Source organism: Camelus ferus, chromosome 6 (genome assembly GCF_009834535.1).
Source record: "Camelus ferus isolate YT-003-E chromosome 6, BCGSAC_Cfer_1.0, whole genome shotgun sequence".
NCBI lineage: Eukaryota > Metazoa > Chordata > Mammalia > Artiodactyla > Camelidae > Camelus > Camelus ferus.
In genome coordinates, this window is record NC_045701.1 from 21,804,913 (window position 1) to 21,826,746 (window position 21,834).

The window sequence follows — 21,834 nt, forward strand, 5'->3', positions numbered from 1 at the left end:
ACCAGCTTAAAGACAGACAAGTAGATCAATTGAATAGAATTGAGAGTCCAGAAATAAGCCTGTACGTCTATGATAAATTTGTTTTTACAAGGGTTCCAAGACAATTCAATGGGAGAAAAATATTCTTTTTAACAAATGATGGAAGGACAACTGGATAGCCATATTGCAGAAGAAATAGTGACTTTGGGTACAGGGTTTCTTTTTGGGTGATGAAAATGTTCTGAAATTAGTGGTGTTAGTTGCACAACTTTGTGACTATATTAAAAACCACAGAATTGTGCCCTTATAAAAGGGCGAATTTTGTGGCATATGAATTGTATCTCAATAAAAAATGTAACACAATTCAGCCTTTCAATATTAAGCATCCTATGATTTAATTTCCATAATTCTGCAGTTAGTGCCAGTCAAGTAATTTCTGCACCTGTGTGCAATAATTCAAAATAAAAATGGATACCAGAAAGAAAACAAATGAAGAAAAGTGGAAATAGGCTAAAAGAACACAAGGACAAAAGGAACTAATGAGTAGGCATGAGACAAAAGGAAGTACAAACAGCCCTGACACAATCTCTATTGGTTTCTCCCTGTATGTTCTAGTCACTGTACAAACATGTTCATTCTTCATAGCACTCCAGTTAGTAAAATCGAGGTATGTTGTTTTCCTATAAAATGCTTGATTAAAGTAATTATGTTTTAAAACTTTATTACTTAAATATAGTGTTAATAGGGGAAAAAGAAGGCAAGGGTTACACAGACAAGGGTGAAAACAAGATTTATGGACAGTGTGAAACATTAAGAAACTGGAGTGAGTGGGCTGAGAGGGTACCAGTGCCTTGGACAGTAAAAAAAGCCTTTTTTGGTATGATTAGAACAAAAAAAAAAAAAGAATCAGGAAGTGAAAGGCCCACTGCATGGGACTCTTGCTATAACATTAACAGAAAGCAGAACTATCCAACTATTATTTTGCTTCCTCCTTTTCTCTCAAAGAAAATGCTCCAGAGATGGTAGAAGGAAGACCAGCCAGGTTTGAGAGGGACTTAAACTCAGACAGTGACACACTCCCAGGGCCTGGCACAGGTGGAACTGAGTAAATACCTGGGGGAGGGATGGAAGGAGGGGCGGGTGGTCCGTACAGGAAGAACTTGCAGTTGTGCTCATAGGACTGGATTTGGTGGTTTGTAAGAAATTATAAAGAAAATGAAAAATATCAGAAAATTGGAAGCAGGCAAATGTCCTAGTTTTTAAAAGGGGGGGAAGATAAATTTTAAGAACAAAGCTCTACTCCATCCCTTTGATCAGCTCTAGACTCCATGTTATTAAAGAGAAGTGAAGGCACTCACTAGGAGGCAGCCTGGTTTACCCATTTAACAACAACAATCCCATTAGGGAAACGCTGTGGGCCCAGTTTGGTGGTTCTCACTCATTCAGGTGCTGGACCCCTGAAATCATAGTCTTCCATGCCAAATACCATGCCCTTTGCAAATCTCTCTGAAATACTGAAATATTTAATGTTCACCGAAGAATACACTATATTTACAATATACAGTGTAAGATCATACCTACACACCCTGGCGTTCCTTTACTCAAATAACCTTGATTTCAGGGGTGGGCCCAGCTGTCACAGAATATGGAAAGGAATCAAGACATTAGGGCCCTGGGGGATAAGAGCTGTGATGCTAAAGCACAGGGTGGGATCACAGCATAGGAGCGACCTTTCATTCAGGTTTGGAGGTTGGTAAAGGCCTCCCCGAGGCTATGATGTAAAAGCTGAGCCCTGCAGAATGACCCAGAGTTAGCTGCCCAGAGGAGATGGAGGTGAAAGCGACAAAGTGTCGATGATGAGGCCCAGGTTTCTTGGATAACCAGGTGGGTGGTTGAGCCGTCCACTGAGATGGGGACACAAGAAGAGGAAGAGTGGGGGCATGATTATAAGTTTAGATTTAAACCTATGTGTAAGTGGACACCACCCGAGTGTAGGGTCCATGAGGGATCAGACATATGGGTCTGGAGCCAGAGGAAGAGGACCTTGTAGAGATGCTGGGGAAAATGGCACCAGGAGGTGAAGTAATGCCAGGGGAGGATGGTGGTTGTCTCTTTAGGTTGCAAATGATGGAAATTCAACTAAGAAACTTTTAAGTAAAAAGATACACATTTTCTCATGAAACTGTTCAGACCAGGGTGTGCTGGCTTCAGGCCTGGTCTAGGACCCCACGTGGTGCTGTCAGGACTCTTGTCTCTCAGCTCTGGTGCCTTCCTCATGTTGGCTTCCTTCTCAGGCAGTTGCTGATGGATTGGGCAGATGGCCGTCTCCAATTCCAGACTCACATTCTGCCAGTGGGAAAAAAAGAGAACCCTCGTCCCCCAATAGTTTCAGGGAAAGTCTCAGGTTTGAGTCTCATTGGTTTAACTTTGGCCATATGCCCATCCCCGAACCAATCTCTCGAGCCAGTGGAATGAAGTATCCATGCCTGGAGTGCAATGGTCAGCCCCCAGACCCCATGCACTAAGAGGGAGGAAAGGTAGCTCCTCAGGGTACAGCTATCAAAAAAGGGGAAGTGAATGCTAGACAGGTGAAACAGCAGGCGGCCCCCACCAAAGCCAGGGAAAGAGAGGGGGTGGTCAGCAGTGTCAGCTGCTTCTGGGAAGAGGAGTGAAATGGAACCAGTGGATTAGCCATCAGGAGCTGGGTCACCTTGGCAAGAGCTGTGTCAGTAAGTGGTGGTGATGGAAGCCAGGTGGCAGTGGGTTGAGGAATGAGTGGGAGGTGAGGCATCAAATATAGAAAACTCTCAGCAACTGGGCACTGAAGGGGAGGAACTGTGCCCTGGTCACAGGCATTCCGGAGGTTTGGTTGATGAGCATGACTTCAGAAGTTGGAAGGGGCCTGTGGAGGGGGAGCAGCTGGCATTCTGAAGCCTGGGAGGAGGCAGGACTTGCAGCAAGGATTCTGAGAGGTGGGGGCGGTACAGGGCAGGTTGAGTGTGACATCGGTGGCAGCAGTCAGCTTGGCGAGACTTGGCCTCTTGTCCGCTCATTACATCATCTACCCAACAAACGGCAGTGGTGCCTGAGGATTCGGAGAAATTACATCTGGAAGCTTACGTCTAGAGACATTCAGTATACTTTTCAAAGCTTGGAAAATTGTGATCTAGAAAGCTGTGATTCCTGAATCTGTCTGTGGGTCAGAATCATCAGGAGACCTTCTGAAACAGATTCCAGGGCCTCCTCCCAGCCCTTGTGAATTGGAATCTCTATGGAGATTCCAATCTGTTTCTGTTTTCATAAACTACCTCTCAGGGTGATTGTTAGGCAGCCTCCTCCAGGAAACGTCTGGGAACAATTGCTAGATGAAGGTTCAGCTGATGGAATCATGACAACTGAACCATCAAGCCTGAAGCGGGAGGCTCACTCTGGTGGACCTTCCATGGCATGTGGTCCAAGCCTGTCTGTACACATTTTTAGCAGATGACCTAGATGAAGACATAAAAGTCATGATTACAAACCTGGGGGTTATGCAGTAAAGGCAGTTTAATAAACAGCCTTTTTCATTTAATACGATGATCTTTTTCTTGTGTCATTAAGTAATCTTCAAAAAATAACTAATGGCTGCATCTTACTCTGTCATATGGCTTGGACCATTGTTTTTAGTTTTATGCTGTTATTCATAATATTACAATGAATATTCTTGCCTCTAAATCTTAATATATCTAGTTTTTTCTTAGAATAGCTGAGCATGAATTACTGCATCAAAAGTTATATTTTTCAAGTTTATATATATTCCTGATTTTGTGTATATATATATATACACATATTCCTTTTCAGAAAAGTTCTTCCGAATTAGACTCACCAGGGAGTCTAATATGAGGATCATTATGTCACAAAACCATTGGTAAAACTAAGTATTACCATTAAAAACAAATATGGTAGGAAAAAGTTTCCTTTAATTTGCTTGTTTTTAAACTAATGACGTTGAACTTATAAAATATATAGTCATCTATATTCATGAATTGTCTGTGAACTTGACCCAATTTTTGTTTGGAGTATTAGTCTTTATCTTGTAGATGTTTAAATATTTTACTCAATACTGGCTATCAGTCTCTTGTCATAGTTATTGTGAATATTTTTCCAGTTTGAGATTTGCCTCTTTAATTTTTTATAATTTTTGACATGCAGATACATTTGTGGCCAAATCTGACATTTTTTTCCCTCCATAAAAGATGTCTTTTATCACCCTTATGCCTAGAAAATCCTTGTTTATCCTAAGATTCAGTAAATACTCACCTCTATTTTCTTTTTTAAATAGGCTTTTAAAAATATTATCTCTTTAATCCATTTAGAAGTAAAATCTGTTTTGAAAATATCCATTTTGTTTTTAAGTTTTTTAACCCTACTTATAGAATAATCCTACCTTTTCCTGCTGTCACATGAGGCTTCCTCAAAGGCTAATTTATTAAATATTGGGATCTTTTAGGACTTTTCCCTCTCATCTGTTGTTCTGATAGTAAATTCAGATACCCACACCATACTGTCCTAAGTATTGTCACTTTAAGACTTTCTGTAATAAATGGTAGCACAGACCCTTCTGATCTCATTTTCTCTTTGTTTTCCAAATGCTGGCAGTCATCGTTTCCTGTTATTCTTTCAGAGGAACTTTAAAATCACTTCATTAACTTCTTCCCAGAAAGTCCCCCTGGGATCCATTCACACTGGAGTGGTGGTGTATCTTGGTACTTGCTCTTCCCGTGCAGAACCTCAGCATCACTTGCACTCGGACCTCTTTTATGTATCTCAGAAAGGTGGTTGATTTACTCCTACAGGGTCTATACACTCTTACTAGAGTTGTTGTTCTTAGGTATTTTATATTTCACGAATCTGATTTTTTCTCCTTTATATATTCTAGCTACATATAGCTAGTGTGTAAGAAAGCTGGTTTCTTGCAGTTTTGTTTTGTATGTGGTCATTTGCTTCAAGTTATTCTGACAGCTTTTCAGTAGATTCTCTCGGGTTTTCTAGACAGACCGCTGTATCAGTTGCATTCATGATTACTTTGCTTCCTCTCCTCTTTCATATTTTATTGTACTGGAAAGTGAGCTTCCATATCAAACTTCTAATTTTAATGGTAATGCCTTATTTTACCTTAAGATACGATGTTAGCTCTTGGTTTACTATTTTATAAATAAGAAATTATCTCCTATTACTAATTTTAAAAGAATTTTATTTGAAAAAATTAGTATTAGAGTGGATGTTAAATTTATTAAATGCCTTTTTACCTCTTCCTTTGGTCTGTTCTGTAGAATGCAACCTGGGAGACTGTTAACAGGTGTTCAAAGAAAAGACTTGTTCTCTAGTCAAGTAACTTTGGGAAGTGCTCTGTCTGAGAGCCTCCGTGTGAAGCTTTCCACTGCTCCCAGATCAACCTAAAGTCAGTTGTCAGATTCATATATTATAAGTTACACTGTAGGAAACACTTAATAGATCTCCATTGCATGAGCAAATGAATGACTGGAAAAATAAACAGGATTGTGAGGAATGGGGGAAGCGTGTTGCTGTTGATCCGGTAAGCTTCCTCCCCCTTTCTTCTCCTTCTCTCCTTCCTTTCCCTGTCTTCCACCCTCCTTCCAGAACAGCACAGGAGGGACAGTGGAGCAGCTGCAGGTAAAGGCATAGGTCAGACAGCAGGGAGCCTGCAGCACATCCCAGCCCCATGTAGCTTAAATCCTCACTCATAGCCAGGAAAATGGAAATGTGAAAGGCTTTATCCAGCAAAGTCCAATTTCTTGTTCCAACAGGTCATCACAGTTTCATGCCCCCTCAGTAGATACAGTAGTTACAAGGATGATGTCATCTGAACAAGCAGTCCTGGTGATATGTCAATGATTTAAGTAAGGGGAAAACAAAAATAAAAATAAAATATTTCACACTTAAAGAAGACATGGAGTTTTAAAATGGAAGTGAAGCTTGGCCATAGTTTTTCAATCACTCCAAGAAGATTAAAAATGTAAAGTAGTCTTGTAATAAATTTTAATAGAATATAATCTGTAAAAAAAAAATATGGAGTCACTATGCCGTACAACTGAAACTAATATACTGTTGTAAATCAACTATACTTCAATAATTAATAAATAGATGAGTTAAGTTGAAAACATTTTTTTAAGTAGAAGAGATCTTTGTTCAGGGATATTTATCTCAGCATTATTTATAATAGAGATGGGAAGCTGTTTCAATGCCCCACAGTAAGGAAATGGCAGACTAAATGATTCACGTTCGCCTTAGGATAGTATGCCGCCATTAAAAATTGTGTTTTCAAATAAATTTTAATAGCTTGAGGAAAAACTAATGGTGAGAAATCTGGATGCAAAATTGTTTAAATGCTTTGATCTCAACTTCATAAAGAAAATGACTGAATGGAAATACACAAAGTGTTAAAAGTAGTCATTACCTGTATTAATGTGGTCTCGTGCAAGTTGCTCAACTTGTTATAAGTTCTCTCTTCTGTAAGCTAGGGATAAAGATACCTGCTCCAGCGACCGAGAGGCTGAAGTGTTAAAGCCTATGTGTGACATGCCTTATAAACTGAACAGCATGGTCTCATAATAACCTGTTGTTTGGTTGTCTACAAATGGTGGCGGTGGTGGTGGTAATACTAACTTGCTAGGAAATAATTAGGTATTCTGGACCATTTTATTAAGACTTTTGTGATAGTGAATGTTCAATTCTTCTCCCACTTCCATTTCTTGGTATCATACATGAGGATAAACAAAGGAGACTGCTTTAAAAACATCATTTCCAAATTCAGGACAAATCAGAATCAAAAGATTAACCCTTTCTTTTCAGCCCCTCTCCTCATGAAATGGTAGATCAAGCATTATTAATTAAAAATCATTATGTAAAACCTACCAAAAGATTATAAACTGAAATGTATTCAAACTCATAGCCCTGGATTTAAAAATAAGAAAATAAAACTGTTTCTCCACTCAACTCAGAAGTTATACTTCATATATTTCTTTTACATCTATGTGGTTTAAAACCTTAGTAATACTAAAAGGAATAAAATGACTGTTGAGGTTAAGTGTAATGCTCTTTTAAAAAATGCTCAAGGCCACAACAATGAATTGAACCTCTGAACTCTGCACAGATGCCAATATTTTCACAAATATTTTAAAATTTCATTTAGCATTACACCAGCCATTTCTCTAGAATTTGGCTTGAGAATTTTTTAAAAATAGTGCTCATAAAGCACCCCAAATATATAGGCCATATTAGTTTTTTTTTCATTTTTCAGTTTTATTAAGTAGAATTGTTATAATTTGACTGCACGTAAACAATATGTTACATGTAAATATATATACAATTTACTGCACATAATTGTTTTAGTTTACATATATGTACTATTCATTGTTTTTAAGAACAGTTTAGAGCTTTAGCTTTTTAAACTTACATAGTTATCAAAGGAATAAAGCCTCCCACAAAATAAGAATCAACAGAATGCAGTAATCCAATCATAAAAGACAATCAAATGTGCTTACACATATTCAAGAAATCAGTCATCTAAATTATAAATAATAAGTAGTTCATTTGGTCCTTTTTTTTTCAAGATCCCACATATAAGTGATATCATATGGCATTTTTCTTTCTCTTTCTGGCTTACTTCACTTAGAATGACAATCTCCAGGTCCATCCATGTTGCTGCAAATGGCATTATTTTATTCTTTTTATGGCTGAGTAGTATTCCAGTGTGTGTGTCTGTGTGTGTGTGTACAGACACACACACACCACATCTTCTTTATCCAGTCATCTGTTGATGGACATTTGGGTTGTTTCCATGTCATGGCTATTGTAAATAGTGCTGCTATGAACATTGGGGTGCATGTGTCTTTTTGAATTATATTTTTCCCCAGGTATATGCCCAAGAATGGGATTGCTGGATCACATGGTAAGTCTATTTTTAGTTTTTTAAGGAACCTCCACAGTGGCTGCACCAATCTACAGTCCCACCAACAGCGTAGGAGGGTTCCCTTTTCTCCACATCCTCTCCAGCATTTATCATTTGTTGACTTTTTAATGATGGCCATTCTGGCTGGTATGAGGTGATATCTCATGGTAGTTTTGATCTGCATTTCTGTGACAATTAGCGATGCCTAGCATTTTTTCATGTGCCTACTGGCCACTTGTATGTCTTCATTGGAGAATTGCTTCTTTAGGTCTTCTGCCCATTTTTGGATTGGGTTGCTTGTTTTTTTGACACTAAGGTGTATGAGCTGTTTGTGTATTTTGGAAATTAGTCCCTTGACAGTCAGATCATTTGCAAATATTTTCTCCCATTCTGTAGGTTGTCTTTTGGTTTTGTTAATGGTATCCTTAGCTGTGCAAAACTTTTAAGTTTAATTAGATCCCATTTGTTTATTTTTTGCTTTTATTTCCATTACTCCAGGACCTGGTTCATAAAATACATTGCTGTGATTTATGTCCGAGCGTGTTCTGCCTGTTTTCCTCTAGGAGTTTTATAGTATCTTGTCTTACATTTAAGTCTTTAATCCATTTTGAGTTTATTTTTTTATATGGTGTTAAAGATTGTTCTAATTTCAGTATTTTACATGTAGCTCTCCAGTTTTCCCAGCACCACTTACTGAGGAGACTGTCTTTTCTCCATTGTATATGCTTGCCTCCTTTGTTGTAGATTAATTGACTGTAAGTGTGTGGGTTTATTTCTGGACTTTCTATCCTGTTCCATTGATCTAGGTGTCTATTTTTGTGCCAGTACCATACTGTTTTGATTACTGTAGCTTTGTAAAATAGGCTGAAGTCAGGGAGCATGATTCCTCCAGCTCTTTTCTTCTTTTTCAAGATTGTTTTGGCTATTCAGGGTCTTTTCTGTTTCTGTACAAATTTTAGCAGTTTTTTGTTCCAGCTCTGTGAAGAATGTCATTGGTAATTTGAAGGGGACTGCGTTGAATCTGTATATTGCCTTAGGCAGTATGGCCATTTTAACAATATTGACTCTTCCAATCCAAGAGCACGGTATATCTTTCCATTTGTTTATGTCATCTTCAGTTTCCTTCATCAGTGTCTTATAGTTTTCAGAGTACAGGTCTTTGGCTTTTTTGGGTAGGTTTATTCCTAGGTATTTTATTCTTTTTGGTGCAATGGTAAATGGTATCATTTCATTAATTTCCCTTTCTGCTATTTCATTGTTAGTGTATAGAAATGCAACTGATTTCTGTATATTAGTTTTGTATCCTGCAACTTTCCCAAATTCATTGATGAGTTCTAGTAGTTTTCTAGTCATTTCTTTAGGATTTTCTATGTATAGTGTCATGTCATCTGCAAACAGTGAGTTTTACTACTTCATTTCCAATTTGGATCCTTTTTATTTCTTTTTCTTCTCTGATTGCTATGGCTAAGACTTCCAAAACTATGTTGAATAAAAGTGGCAAGAGTGGGTATCCTTGCTTACTCCTGATCTTAGAGGAAATGCTTTCAGCTATTCACCATTAGGTATGATGTTAGCTGTGGTTTGTCATAGATGGCCTTTATTATGTTGAGGTGTGTTCTGTCTGTGCCCACTTTCTGGAGAGTTTTTACATAAATGGATGTTGAATTTTATCAGAAGCTTTTTCTGCATCTATTGAGATGATCATATAGTTCTTATTCTTTTGTTTGTTAACATGGTGTATCACATTGATTGATCTGTGGATACTGAAAAATTCCTGCATCCTTGGGATAAATCCCACTTGATAATAATGGTGTATGATCCTTTGATGCATTGTTGGAGTCAATTTGCTTGTATTTTATTGAGGATTTTTTCATCTATATTGATAAGTGATACTGGCCTGTAATTTTCTTTCTTTCTAATATCTTTGGTTTTCGTATCAGGGTGACATAGAATGAGTTTGGAAGTGTTCCTTCCTCTGCAATTTTTTCGAATAATTTTAGAAGGATAGGTGTTAACTCTTCTCTAAATGTTTGGTAGAATTCACCTGTGAAGCCATCTGGTCCTGGACTTTTGTTTGTTGGGAGGTTTTTAATTACCGATTCAACTTCAGTACTGGTAATTGGTCTATTCATATTGTCTGTTTCTTCCTGGTTCAGTTCTGTATGCCATATTACTTTTTAGAATGCTTACTTAATTACTGAATACCAACTAAAGTCTTAGATTTGTATATTTGTCATGATTCGCAGAATGAGTTACTGTATACACGTTGTTGGAGGCTGACTCAGCCTCTCAAGCTCAGATTTAGGGCGAGTAATGTTCTCACAGAACTAGTGAGAAATCCTAGGTTCTAATATACCCCTTAATGTATTTGAGCCTTCATTTTCTCATCTGTAAAATGGGGGTTAAAAGTAGTACCTACCCCATAAGGTACTGAGGATGAAATAAGTTTATTCATATAAAGATTTTAGCACATAACAAGTCCTCAAACATTAAGTGTATTACTCAAATAAGTCATGCCCTTTCCACTATTCCAAGCAAAAGTGTGACAGACAAAACCCAGACAGAATTCATGGATGAATACCCAGGAGAGACTAAGTTTGCAGCTTGGAATTTTGGATGTCTATCATGGAATAGAGTGCCCCTTATCGTTTATTTGATTGTTTTTTAGATATTCTTAAGCTCATCTTTGAGAAGATGGTGCTTGGGTTGTTGACGGACTTCTCATTGTCTTAAATTTTTGCTTCCCCTTGTCACAAATGACAGTTTTTCTCTATGAAGTTAAAAAGAAAATTTCTCACCTAAGCAATGGAAAAAGAAAGGCATTGTCCACATATAGCCTTTCATGAAAGCAGCTCCTTGACCTTGGCTGAGCGCGGCAGCTGGTGTGCTGGGAGCCACTTGGATGAGGCTGAACCATGGCCCTCAGCAGACAGGGACAAGGTGATGCTGGGTCTCCCGTCCTCCGCACCAACCCCTCCACCCAGCTGCTTGGAATCCAAACGTCTGTCCCTTTTTTCATTGATGACTTGGCTCGAGACTCCTGGAGCAGTCACCGCTGGAATTGGCAGCCCTCTCTGAGAACACAGGAAAAGGAGAGCAAGGTGGAGCCAGGGACAAAATGTAACCCAGGGCACAGGATGCCTGTGTAGTGGGCTCACTGGCTCTGAACCGCAGTGGAGTCTTTTCCATAGTCTTCCTGTGGTCCCCTGTTCCTTTGAATTCTTGTTATTGCAGATAACAGCACAGAGTCCCTGGAACTTGTAGCTTCGGGGAAGTCCAAAAACTTTAAAAGTTTTACAGTTGATCAGCCTCGTGTGCGTGGCCGTGTAGGTGACTGTTTTGGGACATCACACCTCAGATCCGCTCAGACACTTCCTTCCAAGGTTGCTGGCTTTGAGCCTCATCTCCTCATTCTCACTTTGTTTGTGTGGATACTCTGTGTCCGGACTGTTCTCAGTCCCCTCCTGTCCAGCAGTGTGACAGAAGGGGATCTGAGTTTCACAGTCCCCCAGTGTAAAGACTCCTCTGGGCAGTCAAATAGTAACTCATGTACCTGACAGGTCCTCCTTAGGTACCAGAACCTGGAGGCTGTGTGGGACCCCAAGGCTATGGGGCTGAGCCTGGTCTAAAAGCAAAAACCTCGGGCCGGGAGGGAGGAGCTCCAGGCTCAGTGCTACACGGCCATTCACACCTTTAACCAGCAACAAGCCCTTTTCCTGCTCTAATCCTCATTCTCGTCACCTGTAGATGTGGGGTTGAACCAAATGTCTCCTAAGAGACTCTGGGGCTCTAACGTTCTCAGTGTGTGCACCGTGCCCTGTGGGAAATGGCAGCCTATCAGAAGAGAGGAGCTAAGCCCACAAGTAACGGCCATACTAGGTGTCCTGTGAGGGGCTCCACAAGGGAAGGGAAGGCGGGGAGTGGCCAAAAAAACGATCCTGGAGTGATCAGGGAGGACTGCCCCAAAGGAGGTGCCATTTTGTAAAGTGACTTAAGGAGTGAGTAGAGTAGATAGTGGAGATGGTGAGACACGAGGAGATGAAGTGAGGGAAGACAGGGAGGGGCAGGAATTTCAGGCCTGGAAGAAACCAGTCAAGGAGGGAAGAAGGTCCCCAAAAGAGGAAGAGCAAGAGCCCCCACTGCCAGGTGGAAGGTGGAGGTTGTTGGGGGCCCCAAACGGAAGTCATCCTGAAGGACTGGGTTGTGGATGAAGGCTGTCTAATTAGAGTGGTACTTTAGAAGAAGAATCTGAGCCTTGAGAGCAAATGGGGAAGAGGGAGGCTGGGAGGCGAGGAGAACATTGGTCAGTTCACAGATACTGGTTCTGCACCTACAACATGCAGACGGACTCTGGTTCGGTACCTGCTGTGTGCCAGATGCTGTGTTAGCTGTGGGGATGCGGTGATGAGTCAGACAGACAAGGGCCCCTCTCTCAAGTGCTCCTGACATCCTGGGACAGTAACATGAGATAATTTCAGATACTGATAAGTACTATGAGTAGGGTAATGAGAGAGAGGGGTGTGGGGGGTCACACAGGCTGGAGGGGCTCAGAAAGTGCCATTTGACAGGCCGAGATCTGGGGGAGGGCCTTCCAATCAACCCTGAGCTGTGAGAAGCCTTGGCATATTGGAAAGGTGGAACACGGACCAGCGTTCCTGGACACCTATACATTCATTATTTCAACAAGGATTTATTGAGCACCTCACCCACTTGCCAGAGATTGTTCCAAGCACATGGAAGTGTTAGTGAACAGAAGAGACAAAAGCCCTGCTTTCCAGTGGCTTACACTCTACCGGGGGGACAGGGAATAAATCATAAAAATAATAAGTAAATTTTACATTCTAGGGGACGGATAAGGGCTATGGGAAAGGAAACACACTCTTCTTTTTTTCTAATTTTTGTTTACTGTTGAAGATAATGCTGTAATGGAATCTTCATGCATAAATATTTTTCACGTGTCTAGGATTTTTCCTTAAGATAGATTTCTAAAACTAGAATTGCTCCATTTTAAAGGCTTTTAACACAAAGTATCAAATTGCTTTTCAGTGAGGTTATACCAACTTATTCTCCCACCAACATACATAAAGATATTTCACTACACCCTCCCTAGCACTGAGTATTATGAGTCTTTACAATGCTAATATGCTATGCTATATTAATTGGTATTACTTCAATAATGAAATTGAATGCTAAATTCTGGCTTTTTATTGTATGTGAGAGAAGGTATCACTCAGCAAATAAGTAATGTAAACACGCTGTATAGTACAGCCTGTGTGTCTGGGACCCAGAGATGGAGGGATTGGCCAGGGTCACAGTTCAGGGGGCACCTTTTGCTTCAAACTGATTGACATTAGCAGCATACTTTAAAATGATTATTAAAGTTCTGTCTGGCAGGGTTGCTACTTTGGAAATTCTAGTGTCTCTGACAGTGTGAACTTGAAAGTAAGAAACCCCTGCTCTTCTTTAAACAATTTCATACTTCAAGTTTTTCACTGAAACCTCCAACATAGAATCAGTGGGATTTGCTGTGCTTTTATGTAAATGAAACATCAGGAACAGTTCGGGCTCTCCTTGGCAATGATGGTCTGGCTTACACACCTTTACATGTGCGTTACTGCCCTACCAGGGATTCACTGCTCAACTAGAGCATCCACATGCCCCTCCACCCCAGCCTGGACCCCATCCTCACCTCCCCACGGCCTGGAGCTGAAGGGCCCTCCTCCCGCCTAGGCCTGGGAGCGTGCAGGGAGCCACCCAAGGGGGAACTCAGCACTGAGCTGAGTAGGCAGTGCTCCAGTTTCTTGTCTGGTTTGTCTTACTGGTGTGTGTAAACTTTTGGCTGTCTTGGCAAGCCAGCCACTGCTGTTAACATTGACTCTATGAGAAAGGGCCTGACAAGTTTCATACCAGCCCTCGGAGCTAACCCTTTTGTGAGCTGGGAATTGTGTGCTGCAGGAAGCCTGGTGACATTGGCTGAGGTTCCTCAAGCCCTAGTCCCTCTCCCCAGTTGTCTCCCCTTCCTCCGTCTCTCCCACGGGCCTCCTGACACTGCCTCGTTCAGGCGGCGGGGCGTGGATATCTAACTGGACGTGGGAGGGGTGTGATCTTTGTGGACTTGAATTCTAGCCTTGCTGCTGAATGACTTCAGACTTGAGATCCCAGAGTTGCTGTAAAACATAAATTCCACGTTCACATGTGCGTGTGTGGTCTGCACGCTCTGTGTACACACCGGAAGTGCTGGGGCTGCACAAAGCGGGAGATGCTCTCACTGTAGCTTTTACCAGTATTTCTAAGATGAATGTAGAATTTCACAGGAATTTATAAACAGGAATATTTCTGCTCCTAAGGATATGTTCTAGTCTACTAGGTGCCTGGAAAAGTTTTGAAATTAAAAAAAAAATTAAATTTGAACATGTTTTGAAAAACAGTACCTCCTCTCCCCAGCTTTTCCCCAGGCAGAGTGAGGAGAGCTGACCCCTTTTTATATCTGGGCGCCCAAGGACCATGCAGGGGGACTGGTGGGAGAGCTCGTTCCCCTCACTTTTAGGAAATATAGGGTCATTGGTGCCCTATGCTCAGTGGCATGCTCTGCGTGAGGGCCCTGAACTCCCCCTGTGTTCCTCATCTCTGAACAAACACCAGCTCAAGCCCAGGTCTGAATGTATCTGGAGACAGCACAAGACCTGGAGCCCAACTGCCTGCATTCCATCTCCTTGCTGTGTGACCTTGGGCATGTTGCTTAGCCTTTCTGTTGCCTCAGTTTTCTTACCTGTAAAGTGGGGATAATGTTAGTACCCACCTCAGAGTGTTGTGGAGATTAAATGAAACCACCGTGCATGTGGAGAGCTTTGTGTGATATCAGGTAAATCGTGAGTACAGTCAACCCTTAAACAACACAGGGGTTAGGGGTGCTGACCCTGTGAGCAGTCAAAAAGTCACACATAACATGTATTTAGCCCTCCATACCCATGGTTCCTCCCTAACCTCAGCTCCTCCACATCCGCAGATTCAACCAACCGTGGGCCATGTAGTACCACAGTATTTATTACCAAAAAACATCCATGTGTGAGTGCAATTCAAACCCATATTGTTCAAGGGTCAACTGTACTTGATAAATGCCGGGTGCTATTATCTAATCTTTTTTCACATTTACTCCAAATTTAGGGGATCTATTTAAATGATGTGTCTATTCTGGTGCTCCACAAGTTCACAGAAATGTAGAAAGCTTGGCTGATGTTAAAAAACCAATTAAATGTTTAGAATACAGCCTGCTAAGAGTGCTAAACAATTTCAATTTTACTTACACAGAAAACAGAAGTCTACTTAATTTCTTATTCTTAGAAAAATGGCAAAATTGTGTTGGATGTTCGATAGTTCCATTCTTTCCCTCTATCCCTGGAAATAAAATCACAGGTTCTGGGCTTAAATTTGATCAGTCAGGACATTTTAGGAACAAAGAAATGGTTTAGGACCAAACAGATTATTTGCTGCTGATGGGGAGCTGGAGAAAGTTGTGCAGTTTTCTGCCCTTGAGCCTCTGCACCAGGGCAGGGGGGACACAGCTCTGCCCCAGTCACCTCAGACAGGGATTCCCTTCCCCCACTCCCCACCCGCAGTGTCCGTTCACTGTCACTACCAAGTGTTCTCTGAAGGTTTGCGTTTCCACCTGTTGCTTGATCATGAGCGAAGTGAATTCCAAAATACTCTCCTCTTCATGCTCCCCTTGATTGCAAAGGAAGGAGGGAGTGGTCTTTGCCCCCCACCATTCTATATATGCATGAACACATTTGTGTGTTTTTTGGGAACACACTTCATGGAAAAGGAAATCTTGGTGGGGAGGAAGGGAGGGGCTCTGAGTGGCTTCAGCAGAATGGAGTGCTGGTGGGGGTGGGGAGGAGCTATTTAGGACTCAGCCATTTCCCACAGAAAGCAGATTTCCCCCACCGCTCTCCCTCTGGCTCCCTTGCCCCACCCCAACCATGTCCCTGGGCCAGTCCTATGCCTTGTAACACATCAGCAGGGCTCCCCAGCCCCCTGAACGAGAACCCTCAATAACGGCAGCCACAGCCACTGGATGTAGTTGTACAGGTTAAACTACATGAGGGCACCTTGCCCAGGGGGCACGTGGAGGTAAAATCCAACTGGAGTTCTGATCACTAAGCTGCGAGCCCTGGTGCAGGCTGGGTGCACCTAGAGGAAGGGGAGTCTTTTTCCGATTTGCTCAAAGGGCTAGCGATGGCCCTGGTGGTATCTAATCTCCGCCCTCCTTCCTCACTCCCACCCCCCATAGCAGCCTCTGTTGCTGCTGAATTCTTTGGAGATCGCCTTCCATGGCCACGACCTCCAGGAGCCCACGGGAGCCATAAAATGCATGAGGGAGGATGTGCTGGCCGCACTGATTGCCAGTGACGAGGAAGGAAGTGATTCATTATTTCATTCACTACATTGGGTGCCCTCTGTGGCAGACACTGTGCTGGGTACCAGGGATATGCATGTGGCCATAGACGTGGGCCTGCCTTCAAGGCCCACAAACGGAGACGTGCAGCACTATAGTAAGCACCATGATAGCTGCAGGCCCACAGAGCAGGTGTCCCCAACATGCTGGAGGGACAGGGACACTTCCCTAAAGGTGGTGGGTCTGAGCAGGGTCTTCCAGGATACATAGGAGCTGGCGGGGTACCCTTCTCTGGGGTGGCGTCTGTTGTGACGGAAATTGCTGTGCTGAGCTAAGGTCCACTTTCAAGAGGCCCAGCAAGCCTGCAAGACGTCTGCCTCTTTCACTACGCTCCCTACACCGGGAGCAAATAGCTCTGTAGATTTTAAGCTTTGAAAATTTGTTATTAGCCAAAGAGTAAAATGCCAATCATTCTCTTTTCCTTGGGGATTACATTTCAGGGTTTTAAATGATTCTGTTAAAAATTGGTAGCCCCAGGAAGCTTTCCAGCCTCTTGCTTTGTGACAACATGCTAAGTTTCTTTTCTTTTCCCCTCTCCCAGATACTTACTGGAGCAAGATTTCCCAGGCATGAGGATTGGTCCAGAGCCCACCACCGACTCCTTCATCGCTGTGATGTATGGGGACACAGAGGGCAGCACCCCAGGGAACGCTTTGGTCGTGGACCCCAAAAAGCCATTTCGAAAGCTTAGTCGCTTTGGAAATGCTTTCCTCAATCGGTAAGGACCAGCAAGCTGCCATTTTTGGTCAGGTCGTTTAAACCTGTTCTTTGAATTCTTGCCAATTACATGTAAAGGTTCAAAAACAGAAGAAGAGAGCAGGTGTGTTCTAAAAGAGAAAAATTATAAGAAAATCAGAAAGATTCTCTTAGGAAATGATCATTTATGTCTATTCAGAGTTGCTTCAGAGAGCAGAGCTAAGGCCTAGGATTGGACATGATAAGGCCACACAGTATGAGGAATAAATTTTTAATAATTTCGCCTGCACAGAAGTGGACCAAGTCACCTTGTGAGGTAGTGAGCTCCCCATCTTTGGCCATGTTGCATGGTAGCTGGATGGCCACCTCTCAGGCATGGTGTGCTGGGGCCTCCTGAACAGAGGGCTAAGCCAAGAGGGCGCAGAGGTCCACCTGACACCCAGATTTAGTCTTGGTTATTCCAAGACAGGTCACCCCCCTCCCTGGCTGTCCCTCTTGCTTCTCACTGCCATGCTCTGAGCTGCTTCCTTACTCATTCGAGCAGGGCAGGGCTATAGTGTCAGAGCAACACCAAACGTTGATTTTGTTGCATGGTCATTATTTCACAGCTTTGCCGTTGTAAGAGAGCTGAGGTTCTGTCTTGATTGGAGTTGTGTTTTGTTCTGCCTTCCACCAGAGTTCCCAGTGACACAGAGGGGACGGGACAGAACAAGCCAGCAGGTTCTCTTGGATGCAGCTCTGCACTCTTGACACCATCTGCTCTTACCTCCCCCTCCCTCCTCTTTGCCACTCCCAGCCTATTTTTTTGAAAGCCTTTTTATTTCCTTCTTTCTTGTGGCTCCCCACACCCCGCCATTCCCCTCTTTGATGAGTCTTCTGCTTTAGACTGGTCTTTGTGGTTGTGGGGAGTGGACTGTGGGAGGCACGGGGAAGGGTCTTCCATACCCCTTTAGGGAGACATTGCACTAGAGCTACCAGACGAGAGACTTGAACTGCACTTCTCCTTTTTAGATTTTTTTAAAAATAGGAACAGATCCTCCCAGCTGATTGCTATCCTCCCAGAGGCTGAGGTGCCTTATTGCACAACCCCAAGGGGCACCATTCACAAGGACCATGGGATGAATAATGTGCCCAGATGCTGTGCAGTGGCTCTGCCAAGGGGGGCCCAGGCAATGTCCACAGGTGCCTTCTGTGAAGAACTAAACTCTCTAGGGATCTGTCCTCAACCCTAAGCACTTGTTTGTGCTCCAAAGAAGGCATCCAACTGGCAGCAAGGGAACTTGGCAGCAGGGTGAATAGAAATGTGCAGATGATGTGGATGGAGTCACAGAGAAATTTCATCTTGCTGCTGATAGTGATGGGCAGAATACCACCCAGAGACATTCTCACCTGCAGAGTCTCTCCTCTAGAAGCAGTGTACAACTCAGCTCCAGAGTGGCTGTGGTTGGCACCAGAGCATCAGCTTGTGGGAGAAGTGGGGGTTGAGCCGGGAGGGAGAACACCAGAGGGTCTCTCAGGACCAGTGGACCACAGCTGAGGAGAAGTGGGACAAGATGCTCCCCCAGCAGGGCCTCCTGGGAGCCGTGGTCGTGGGCTTCCTGTCCCCAGATGGCCCTGGAAGGTTCTGGAGGCCCTGGAAAGTGCAAGGCACAGGCTCCTTCTCCACTGAAGGCTGCCTGGAGTCCTGTGATTTCATTACCACTGTCCTTAGTCTTACTCTCTTTTTGCCTGACAAAGGCTTAAAAAAGAAAGAAGCCACTGCCTTTGTCAAACTCCCATTCTGTAAAGTCTGTATTCACAAGAAGAAAACTAGGAAGAGTGGCTACTGGCTCGTTTTATTTTGGCAGATGATTTATTTCCCCAACAAGTTTATTTTTCTCAAATCCCAAGCATTCAGTAGATGAGTATGGAAAAGAAGCACTCAGGAAAGATTTTGAATAGCAAGGTTACTTATCTCAGAATTTTAAACTTGCTGAAAATAATCCATGCATTATGTAATCAAGTGTTAATTGAATTCAGAATATATAGAAAAATAATAGCAAATAACTACATGGCATTTACTCTGTGTCTAAACTTTACTTGTCAATTAGCTCTAAATTCTTACAAAAGCCCTGTGACACAGGTGCTACTATTATCCCCAAGGTGGAGGGGAGGAATTGACGCCTAGAGAGGTCCACTTCACTTCCACAGGGCATCTCGGCTGATAAGTGGCAGTGCTGGGATTGGAAACCGGGGCGTCTGGCCCAGAGTCCTGCTAGTGGCCACTGTACTGAGCTGCCCAGAGGTAGGATGTTTGGACTGAGAATCACTGCCGACTGCCCTCTATTTAAGTTTTAAGGCTGTCCTTAATCTTAGCTCACCAACAATGGTGACGAAGATGATCATGCTTATGTCCCAAATTATAGACTGATGATTTCATGTACACTCTCTTTTCAAGGCTAATGAGACATGATACCAGGGCCATTTTACAGATGAGAAAACTGGGAGGAAAGAATTAAAATGAGTTGCCCAAGAAGAGGCAGAGACAGGACTAGGATTCAGGTTCCCTCTTCCCTTTTGTCTACCTCCCTGTACCTGACAAAGTAGAGTCTCTCTCCTTCTAGCCACCTGGCAGCTGTGTATATCTGAGGCTTACATGTCAGGGATGTACCTCCTGGAAGTTAATAGCACACTTAAGAGTAAGCAGCCTGATTAAGTTGTATCCACACAACAGCGCTGCCATTTCACGCAGCAGTGATGTATAGAGGAGAGTCGGTTAGTATGGGATGCTCAAATGTGTGTATGTAATTATAGCATCCCCGTGGGAAGAGCAGCAAGCTTAGTTCTAAAGGCAGGCAGACTTTTTACGTAGCATACTTTCTGGGAACTGGGTCAAAATAGAGTACTTAGTAGGAAAAAGAATTGGGTGTCTGCTATGGAGAACTTTTACCCCTACCCCACTGAGCATCCACTGGTCCCCCACCCCGGGATAGGTCTCATTACCTGACCTCTCAGTACAGGGCATGAGCTTGGGCATCTGCCCCCAGGGGTGTCTTTAAAAGAGTTTAGTACTTAGCAAGGTGGTACCAGCCTCGAAGCATTAAGCAAACCAGCGGAGCCTGAGTCACAATCTTCAAGACTGGATTCTAAGAAAGTAACAGGAGGTCTTCAGTGCACTTCTGAACAACAAAGGCAAATTTCCAAAAGGCAGGTTCAAATTAGAGAAATGCCATACCTGAACAATAGAAGAAGGAGTTGAGTCTACAACAAAGGTGTCTATGGAAAAGACTTTAATGCGACATTTGGAACTCCACCATGCTGCCTTACTTTCGAGAGAATTCCACAGGCAGGCCTGTCTAGGAGTTGCTCCATGGAATTTGTGGTTATTGAGGTTCCAAATTCTGTTATCAGGAGGCAATTCCACCTCCCAGAGGAGAGGAACACCCACGGCACCCTGAGGGCACGAGTCCTGGGAGATGCCAGCATTTTGGTCCAGTCAAGAAGTGTCAGGAATTGGCCTGTGACATTTCCCTCTGCAGCCTGCATTTGAACTGGATATTATATTTCCCCCTCAATCTCCTTTTCTGAAAATACTTGTCTTTTTTAAAATCCAGATAGCTACAGACATCGTTTTTAGTTTAAGATCTAGTATAATTTTAAATTGTAGTCTTCCACAGAAGAAGTTCTTAATCTCATTTACTTCCTCTGTTTCTCTTTGAAAAATAACTACTCACTGGCCCTAGGGATTGAAATTTGGAAACTTCCTTTTGAGCTAAGAGAATCTGACCAGTACTTCTAGTGCTCCTGTCATTTTAGCCAGACGTGATGATGGTGATGGTGATGATTTTAAAAAAAACCAAAAAACCCTAAAAAACCCAAAAAACAAAACAAAACAAAAAACACTGTCTTAAATTTTCATAATGATTTAGCAATAATAGAATACATATGTGTATTTTTGGACTTATACTCTGTTTGTTACCTCTATGTTTATAATTGAATGAGGCTTCATTAAATATTATTAGACTATGAATATTACCTAGTCATTTAGTACCATTGGGAATTTTTAAATTACTGACTTAATACAAGTTTCCAGCATCAGTCCAGACACATGCTGGCTCCACCAGATAATTTAGCTGCAGAGATAAAGGAAAGCAGGCTCTTGCCAAGAATTACTGTTGATTCATCAGGAAAACTGGTTTTTTCCCCAACCTGAGAGATTAACTGGGGTTGGTTGGGTTGTGGGGGTTGTTTTGTTTTGTGTGTCATGCTTATCCATCATAAACTCCCTGAAGCTCTTCCCATTAATCTTAAACCTCAGGATTTGTGGTGGCTCCCAGGTCATCAAACCATCGCTCTCTTTTGGCAGCTGCCTATACAGCCCTGGTCCCGACTTCCCAGAAAACCACCTTTTTCCCCTGCGGTGGTTGGGAGAAGGAGGCTTGATTTAGAAAAGTCCATGTTTAGGTGGAACCATGTGAAACTGCCAATGTTCAGCCATCTTTTACTTGTTAAGGGTGGTAATTCCATAAGACTTGATCTGAGTGGTAGCCATGGGCTTTTTGTAGTCTGGATATGAAATTAAATTCCTCCTGGGCAGTGAATGATTAGATCAGACCTTTGTGGTAGGACCTCGTAATAATAATTACCACAGCTTAGTTGTCAAAGTCTTTCTACATAGTGTGTGCTATTCACTGTGCCGACATAGGAAGTCGTGTGATCTCTCTGGTCTTACCCCTATTGGTAAAGAAACCAGGGTCGAAACAGCAATTCCACT

The 21,834-nt window shown here is 42.6% G+C and overlaps 1 protein-coding gene across 1 annotated transcript in view; it reads left to right on the forward strand.

Annotated features, from left to right (window-relative positions):
* EHD4 (EH domain containing 4) overlaps positions 1 to 21,834 on the forward strand; it is a 75,494-nt gene that overhangs the window by 4,347 nt on the left and 49,313 nt on the right. The window contains exon 2 of the mRNA XM_006178853.3: positions 16,927 to 17,103. Within this exon, the coding sequence (XP_006178915.2) occupies positions 16,927 to 17,103 (177 nt within the window). The remainder of the gene's footprint in view (positions 1 to 16,926; positions 17,104 to 21,834) is intronic.